The sequence below is a fragment of the Haemorhous mexicanus genome, chromosome 3 (assembly GCF_027477595.1).
Source record: "Haemorhous mexicanus isolate bHaeMex1 chromosome 3, bHaeMex1.pri, whole genome shotgun sequence".
Classification (NCBI taxonomy): domain Eukaryota; kingdom Metazoa; phylum Chordata; class Aves; order Passeriformes; family Fringillidae; genus Haemorhous; species Haemorhous mexicanus.
In genome coordinates, this window is record NC_082343.1 from 65,115,282 (window position 1) to 65,124,998 (window position 9,717).

The 9,717-nt window shown below is 42.5% G+C and overlaps 1 protein-coding gene across 2 annotated transcripts in view; it reads right to left on the reverse strand.

The window, feature by feature from the left end:
- TPD52L1 (TPD52 like 1) overlaps positions 1 to 9,337 on the reverse strand; it is a 49,422-nt gene extending 40,085 nt beyond the window's left edge. For both annotated transcript variants that reach the window (XM_059842177.1, XM_059842176.1), the window contains exon 1: positions 9,225 to 9,337. In XM_059842177.1, coding sequence (XP_059698160.1) covers positions 9,225 to 9,243 — 19 coding nt within the window. In that variant the 5' untranslated portion in view covers positions 9,244 to 9,337. The remainder of the gene's footprint in view (positions 1 to 9,224) is intronic.
- Positions 9,338 to 9,717: the final 380 nt, after the last annotated feature.

Consider the following 9,717-nt stretch of genomic DNA (forward strand, 5'->3'; position numbering starts at 1 on the left):
TTTCGTTGAAGATCAGCTGGGAAGATAAGTCCTGAACCAAAGAGGGTGAGCTTCTATGACAGCTGCTGTGGGCACAGGCAATAGCAAGCCCATGGGCAAGAGAAGGATGGGGTTTAGCTAAGTGTATGGCATGAGTTGCCATGCTGCTGAGGTTGCATTAGACCACACTCAAGTGGAAGAATATAATTCAAACTTCCAATCTAGAATCTTTACAGATCACCCAGTGTGAAATAATGCCTATTTTAACTTCAGTACCTTAAGAAAGTCTACAAAATGAGCAGAAGACAGTCCTTGTCTTTTCTTCACTCTTCTACTACCTTAAGTAGTAATATTTTACTGAGGAACTTCTTGCAAGAGGGACATAGCACATTGTACTTTTCTGAAATAAAGCAGAACTACAATACTTGCATCTCTGCTAATAGCTTTCATTCATATCTTTATTCCTACTCAACCTAATTGTTAATTTTTTTCTCTCTTCTTACCCTCCCCATCCTTGACTCCCAAGCACAGCACATAACCATGACCAATATGCTGCCTCTCCCTTTTCAGGACATGTCCATGATCCATATTTCTGTGCAGAACAGGGCACAACTGAGAAACCTTCTAATTCTGGATCTAGGTCTAAATCTGGTTCCTATCTTTGAGCCTCTCCTAAATGGGTATCACTATTATCATTACATACTCTTCCTTATTCCTTGTGCTTACTGCAGGCTTCATCTATATTGCTGATTATCTATGCTTCTCTGTTTTCTGAAGCAAATTAAAACCAAGAGGACACATTTTTCCTCCCCCTGTAGTATTTGATTTCCACTTTCCTGATAAAATCTGTTATTTAGCTCTGCAAAGACCTTATTTAAGTCTTCAAAGTCTTTAAGTCTGCATTGTGATTCAGTTTATATGAATGTCTGAATGACATTATTCAGCTTTTTTTTTTTTTAATCAGTCAGGCTATTCAAGTAATTGCTCTTTCTTCACCGTCATCTTTTCTTTGCTATCAAGAGTTCTGAACCACCTATCTCACTACATGACTAAAGGATTTTCTCTTGCAAGAGCACATGGCTTAACGGGTTCTTCATATGCACACAGTAGTGCACAGCACTGGGTAGGTAATGACATGGCAAACATCATTCTGTCTGATTATGACTTTGATTCCTTCCTCCCACAATAATAAGTTAATAGCTGCCATCTACCTAAAATACTTTGAGCACAAAGTAATCTTCTGTTCCTGGCATAATTGCCCTTCTAACTCTGTAATGTACATATATTTTACTCATCTCTAAGAAAAAACTGGATGTGTTTAAATACAACTATCTCTGATCACTTTAAAATGAAATTTTAGCCTGCAACAGCCCAGCATGCACCAGAGAAAGAACATAAATTATCTAAGGCCTTCAGAAGACCCTCTAACTAGACACATTTTCTCCATATCATCCTCTAAAAACCTTAGAGTGACCTGAAGTCTACTCTGTGCATTTAAGAACATTTTAATTCAAATGAGAAACATAGAAAGAGGCATTTAAGCACCTAAAATGCCTTAGCCAGTATCAGCATGACAAGTTACTACTAAATTCTTCTAAAGCACAATGAAAGCAGTTATTTTGAGGCAGCTATGCAGAAGAATTTTAAAACTTTTGGAGGGTGATGAGCCACTTTTTTGTAACCACAAACCTGCATCACCTTAGTCCCACCCAGGCGGCAAGGCAATTTCCTGGTGAGGAAACTGGTGAAAAGACAGTTGAACAAACAGGTGGAAGGAGAAAAACCTAACTCTTTACTGAAGAAGCAAACATAGAAAGCCTTACCTCCCTTCAACTACCATTTATAAATATTTCCAGGACATAAATCATACAGCCTTTTAAATTCATATCATATGTAGTTTAGTTTAGTTTAGCATAGTTTAAACTATGCTTTATTTATGATTTCTATGTTAGTGACTTTAATTATTAGGCAATCATAAAATACAATTTGAAAGCATGGCACAGGTACAAAATAGAGACAACTTATGTATTTGGATGACAAGGAGAAAGGGTGTTTCACAAATTAATGCAAGACTCAGAGAAAAATCAGACTGTATAAATGCAAAAAAAAAAAAAATCCCAGAAAGAATGATTTGTAATATAGGAAGAAATAGATTGGAGAGGATCTGGTCCTAACAACTTCATTGATCAGCCAACAAAAGTAGCCCTTTCAGCAAGAAAGCACATGAAAATAAACTGCGCTGCCAGCTACGTAAACACTTTGTGCAAACACTTTTCACTGGGAAAATCAACACCATATCTATAGGCACTTCACACTTTGATGAATATCAAAAGTATTTTCCAAATGTAGCTTTAGGTCTCTCTCTGCCAAAAGCACCACTGCTATTCTAGTTTCTATGTACTTTTATTATGTTCTTGGTGGACAGCAAGGATAATTGCTGGCTAAAGTACATTAGTGGTGAGAGCAGGACAACTTTACAGAAACGAAACCCTAGAAGACCAACAAAAAAAGCCCCAGAAATATTCTTCCTGACAGCCCTTCTTGCTTCAGAAAGAACTGACTGCTTAAGACATATCATTGCCTTCCATTTCTGGAAATGACACAAGTCATTAGACCTTCTTCTGTTCTTTATACCCCCAGCCTGGTTCTCTGAGCTCCCTGGATTCTCCTTCAGTGACTAGAAATGCAAAGAGGTAAAAAAAAAAAATCCAAGAACTGGTTCCCTGACTATATAGCTCCTAAGCATCTGAAAGCCCATTAGCTGGAGAGCAGACTAAATGAGAGAAGCTATTTTATTGGGATACACACACATAACCATGACTTTTCCTTTTCTCTGTAAACATGTCTTTATAAATTTTACTGCTGTATTATTATTTGGTTGCTGTAAAAGACTGGGACTTTACCTACAAGCATGAGACATTTTTCAACAATCAGCTTACATAAAAAACATGACAGATAATGTGAAGAGAATACAGAAATTCCTAGTATTTTATGCAGCTATTTGCAGTGGAATCTTTCCTGTCTGATTGGGATCCAATAGTGGGTCCTTCACTTCATCATGCCATTAACCACATGCCATTAATATATGCACAATAACATTTTGCTGGAATAAGTAAAAAAAGAATCAAAAAGCTCAAGAAATCTTACACAGAAGTAATTGATTAACCAGAGCAGCCTTTTAGGAGCCCTTTTTATCATCATATGAGATTTTAAATCCTAAAAGCACAGAAAAGGTAAAATGTACCCAAGCAGGAGAGGGAAAATTGAAGACACTGCAAGTGCTTTATCATCATGGTAGAATGGCACTCCAGGAAGTAACACTTTGTAGTTGTTGCAGTCTTGCATTGCTTTACACTTTTCAATAAGAACATTTGCAACAAGATCCTCACTGCTGCCATTCTATTTCTATGTACGACGTGAAAGAGGGACTGAGAGACAGCACAAGAGAAAGAAAATGGAGATTCACTGCTAAATTACAATACAAGCACTTGCTAAATATGTGGTTTGCAATTACTCACCTGCAACACTTAACCACGTCATGGATGCAGAAGTATAATCATGATAGATATGATTTTGATCCATGGACCTAAAAGATGGCTACGTAATATTACCTCTGTCATAAAGAATGAACAAATCCACTTATATAATTTTGAAGTGTTTTGAAGAAGGTCAGTGTGACATGATACTAAAATCCATATTTGTCATATTTCCCTTCTCACCATTTCTCACACAAGATGGGTTTAGAGCATGCAGCAGCCAAAAGGCTCAGTTTAGACAGCAGTGATATGACTATAGCATACTACATATATAAAATTTGGCATTGCAACTGTGCATTTCTATGAGGTACAAATAAAATCAGATAAAACTAGCCTGCCTAGATCTCATTTTTATTTATTACCTCAGGAGGTATTTTCTAATTAGAAAGCAAGAATTCATTCTACCCTGAAAACACTTTCTGAGTCAAGGATTGAGTATATTCTTTCTAAATCCGAATTCCAGGATTGTGCTAAAACAAGCTACTAATTGATACATAAATTTTTAAATATGGCAACATTCCTTCAAACCCTCTGCAATCTTCAGTCAAGGTTGTGCCACATTCTTCAAGCAGCACATGGCTTAAGCAAAGCACCTTCAAAGTTCCATGCATTTCTCTACTGTACTAGTCAGTGAGGCATGTCAGGACAGCATCAGCATACTCATCTTTCCACTAATGCACTTTAGCACAGAGAGCAGACAGATTATACTTGTGCTGCTTTCTAGGGCTCATACCATCAGACCTGTGAAAATAAGACACAGGAATAAAAAATAGAGCAAGACTTTTAAAACATGGTTTTGGGTCTGATGTCTTTGTTTTAGCATGTTCTGCATTTTATGTTCTCATGGCTGCAAAACTGTCAAAGTTAAAAATACTTGTAAGATCGGCCCTAGATTAGATGAGGTCTCTTTTTTATACCTCATTTCTGAATCCCACAGTACACTATTTTCACTTCTCAGGTGTAGCATGAAGCCACTCAAATTTTCTCAGCCTCAGCAAACTGAATTTCAACCTGTGACAAGAGTAATGAAGCTGAAAAAAATACAGGCACGAAAATGTAAGAGAAGCACTGCACTTGATTTCATTTACTTACGTAAAGTCTGATATACCAAATAACTCATTCCACACATGCATTTTCTCTCCTTGTAGTATAAAAAGCATGAAAGAGCTATTATTCTGAGTTTTGTTGTTAAGTATTCGGAGCACTGTTGTTAAGTATTTAAGAATCCTATAATAAATAACAACCCTGCCTTTTTCACTTGACCTCCTCTACATGTGCTCTTATTAATACAGCAGCTGAAACTTCCATCGCACAGTGAAATAAGCAGGTTTATCACTGGCTGGTTCGATTACTCCAAATGCCCCTTGGCAAAGTCCTCTCTCCTGCTTTCCATAGTGGGGCATTGCTGAGCTCTAGAAGGCACTACAGAGACAGCACAAACCCCTGAATAACTAGAGTGAATCCTGATGCCTCAAAAAGCACAGGTGGACAGGCACTTCTCATAAAACAGTTACACTAAATCAGCTCCAAACTGGTAGTTGTACTCCATCCTTAAGGAAAAGGTGAACAACATAGATCAAAACAGTCAGCGCTCCTTGGTAAAGCACCAGACTCAAACATGAGGATAGGGAAGGTGCTGCCCTCTCCAGCATGACACTGCTTTGGTTGATGGCTACAGCACTGCTGCTGCAGTGAGGTAGCATCACCGTGTGTTCTCTATCCCCACTTTCCCACTGCAAGACTGACTCTATCCAGATTCCTATCTGGATTAGTAACCACATTAGCAAGGAGAGAGAATGCTGACCAAGCTGCCAATGCCATTTTGGCAAGTCTTGTACACTGTATCAAGGTAACATAAGTCCTCCTCACCACTGCCTCCCACCATGGAGACTTCAGACCACCTGAGTGGCAGGTGCCACAGATGGCAGGTGCCACTGTGGCAGGGAGAGGGCACTGGGCTAATGCTGTGATTTCCGATGATATTCCTCTGATCACAAGCTCCACTCAAATGCACATGCCAAGGTGCTGCCTCTCTGCTCCGTTACACAGGACAGATGCAGCTGGCTTGAAGATCCCAGAAGGAGTGTGCCAGCTGCCCACAGCAGAGGGAAGAAGTGAGGTGCTGCAAGACTACAAGATAAGGCCTCGAGAAGGAGTCATCTAACATCTGAACTAACCACAGCTCTCTCCACAATACCTGCAAGCTATTAGGGCTACAAGGAATAACTGACTGAGGATGCAGAACATCTGCCAGGAACAGCTCTACGGAGAATTGCCAGGACAGAGTCATGCCTCAAAAACCTCTTCAGAGGCCAGGAGTGCAAGCAGCTGGCTGAGCTACCTGTGTAGGTAAAAAGGGAGCAGAAAGCTGCACATCAAAGCTTTTTATCAAAGTAAGAATTAAGAGCGGATGTGACAAGGAAAGAGGGTACAACTATATGTGGATGCATGCAGATATGGAGAATTATTGCAGAAGGAGAGAAATGGGTAATGAGCAAAGCTCCAGTGTTAAAAAGTCACATGGGATTCTCAGATGAGAGACAGAGCAAGACATCCATGGTACTATCATTATTACAGGACATTCACAGTTTTAAACTGGAAAGCAGGACTACATGTGATAGTCAGTTACTCATTCTACTCCTGATCCAGATTATGATGAGAGGCAAATACACAGCTTGGATCTTCCTCACTTTCAAAGAGAAACATTGTTCAGATTTCCAAACTTTTCACTTGAGAAATGACTGGCAGGCATAGGAAGGAAAACAAATATGCTCTTAAGAAATTTTTAGCAGCTAGTACAAGCCTAGCTGGTGTGTTCCCAGATCCCCTCTTCCATTAAGAATAAAAAGTAATCAAAGAGAAAAACACCCAGAGGCTTAAAGTTTAGATAAAGTATTTTTTTAATTATATGAATTTGTTTACATGGAACATGTGGCTATTTCTTTTGAAAATAATTTTAACATTAATTGCTATTACCCTCTGTCTGATTGACTGTCTTATCTAGTTCATGCAAATGAATGGCACCAGACACATTCAATATGTTTAAGTATAACAGTAATTCTGTTTCACTCCACGAACTCTCTCTACTACTTTAAAGTAAGTATCAGAGCAGCTAATTTTCACAGTCCTCAGGGCATGGACAGATACTACCTTGTGCCTTGAACCACCCAAAACCTCATGGAATGCAGCTGTAACCCCTACCCAGCACCATGATACATTACACCTAATACTTTTCTTTTGTCCACAGTTGCATTAATACTCATGAAGTTAACTCATCCTGCTATGTAAAAATGCTGACAAAAATTATTTTTCTGCTCTGAAGAAATCTGGTTTTTATACTTGCATGCTTTTCTTGAACATAAAATTGCTCTACTCAGGCATAGCCTGCCTTAAGGACAATATAAAATAGCACAAACAACACAATTTTGCTTTTAAACACATAGCTTTTTCTTTATCTTTTCAGTTGGAATACAATCCCCCAGCAGAGCACACTGGAACAAACCATTCAGGATTCATTTCTCTGTGGGCACCTGAAAGTTCTTTAGAAGCAATTAATAAACTCATTCAAATGCATACACATTTCTCCTGCTGCTTAAGGAGATATTGGAAGTAAAGCAGTCTTTCAAGGAAATTGCTACTGTTTTGTTAGTAAAGTGCTATAACTGTTCTCTGCAAAATGTGTAACCGGGATTGAAAAATTCAGATTTCTGGCCAGTGCTTAGATGTACGTAACTGAATCTGACAGCATTAGACATACAGGTTGAATTCTTTTTGCCAGCAAGGCTCCATAACTGCAGTAGCATACACTAAATTAAGTCTAGAAAGAAAGGGAGGGTAAAAACAAGGTTTGCTGGTGTGCAAATACCGACCACAAAAATCTTGGATTGTACTGCTAGTTTATCAAAGCAATACTCTTTTTTTTTTTTTTTTCTTAGTAATGGGAGACTGTTCTAAGAGACTGTAGAAATAAAACATGCAGGTGAGAAACCAAAGGAAAAAAAGTAACTCAAGAATTGAATATAGGTAAAATTTAACATTCTCTCACTAGCCAATAATCATCCAGAAGAAGAATTCATTCAAGACCTGGGGAAGTAACAGACCTGCTGACTCAAATATACATTAGCAAAACACACTTATTGACCTAAATTTTTAACACACACACTGAGAACATGTGTGTTTACTCATCTTACTAGTCAGAGAAGGCAAAAGATTCATATATACATACATCACTATCCAGCTAACCAGAATCTGATACTGTTTTCCATCAGCTCTGCAAAACAAGAAATTATCCAAATTCTGTATAATATGGAGGTCCTGTTTAATGAACAGGACCTCCCATCAGAGTAGCTATACAGATGTATTCAGAAAATTAGTTTAAATAACAGTCTTATGCTGTAGACTTAATACTGACTTCTAAAAATCCCAAGAACTGAGCCACAGATCTACTTATTTCAGCAGGCAGCTTCAGCCATGCATCCATTGGGACAGCACCTGAACAACACTTGCCAGAAAGGCTCTCATTCACAAGCATCATGAACTCAAATTTCCCACTGTACTCCTTTATATAAAAACACATTTGCAGCCAACATTGCCTCTTTTAAGTGTATTTGTTTAAGGCAGATGTTAACTATCTTATTAGGAATTAGGAAGCCTATTTTTTCAGTTAGTTTCAATGAGCATATGTCTCCCGCTTATTTCATCTCCATGTTTTATAGATGACATTAAATGTTTCCTAAACGTTCTGATTTTGCAGAAATATTTGTACCACCTGCTTAGTCCTGTGTCACAAAGCCATGGGGTTCTTTAGAAAACAGAAGGAAGATTATAAAGGTGAGCAAGACCTGTCTGCGCTAAATCTCTTTGGCTGACCCAAACATCATTTGTAACTCGCACGAAAAGTTTCATCTCTTCCTTGGACTCCAATTAACTTTATCCAGAGAGAGATATGAACAGCTAAGTAAGCCATAACTGTTGCAATAGAAAATGCTCACTTTAAGTGCAAGACTGCCGTGTTTGCAAAGCTGCACAAATATTTTAGCTGATCCAATTTTAAGCGGCTCTCGGTGGACCCAGAGCTCTGCTGGAAGCCGAGTCCGAGGGTCTCTGATGCTGGAGGCGGCTCCCACCCTCCGGCTGCCTCCAGGACAGGGGTGGCGATGCCGGCTCCGGCTCGCACCGTCCCGCTTGTCCCCGGGAGCCAGCGGCTGCAGCGCGACCGGGGGAAGGGGACAGCCAGCGGAGCAGGACACACAGAAATACCTCAACCAACCAACAAACTTCGATGGCACTAACTTAACACAGTTGTCAGCCAGCTACCTGACTGACCGCGAAACGTCTAAAGCCAGCAGCAGGAAAAAGCGGCCGCCAACATCCCAGCCATAAGGAAAGCCAAGGGGATGCCGACTCGGGATGGAGGACGGGGCGCAGGGCGAGGACGCTCCGTGGGCCGGTCCGGGTCACGCCGCGCTCCTCGGCCGAGCCCGGGGCTGCCACAGGCGGCGGGCACCGGGCAGCGCTCCCGGGCACCGCTCACCGGCCCCTGCCCCGGCCTGCGGCTCCCCTCGGGCTCTCCCCACCCCGGGCGCCCCCCACCCCAGTTCGCGCTGTCCCCGCGCCGGCTCGGCCCTCCCCGAGGGCTGAGCGCAGCTCCGGGCGGCAGGGACGGGACCCCCGCGCCACCTCGGAGGGCCCTGTCCCGATGACACTCACCGCGTGCCTGCGGCTCCATGGCAGCGCAGGGCTTAGCCGTGCGTGCTGAGGCGCGGAGCCCGCTCGGAGCCCGCTCGGAGCCCGGCTCGGGCGGCGCTGACAGTCGGGGCCGCGCCGCCCCCGCCCCCCGCCCCCGCCGCTCCCGCCCCCGCGCCGCCGCCGCCCCGCGGCGCCCCCTCGCGGCCAGGCCCGGGCGGCGCCGCTCCCGGCCCAGCCGTGCGCCCCTCTGGCCCCACACAGGCCCCGTCCCGGGCCAGTCCGGCCGCGCCTCCGCTGTTTCTCGCCTTCTCCACCGCACAACACCTCCGGCTGTCACGGCTGTGCCCCGCTGAGGGGAGGCACTCGTCACCGCCCCCAGGGGAAGCCAGGAGGCGCAAGGCACCGGCGGCACGGGCTCCCCCTGAGCGAATGCGTACCCGGTGTATCAGCGGCACAGTGGAGTGGTAGGGGGCCTGACTTGAACGAGTTCATGGCTTATCTCAGTACCTGTGCA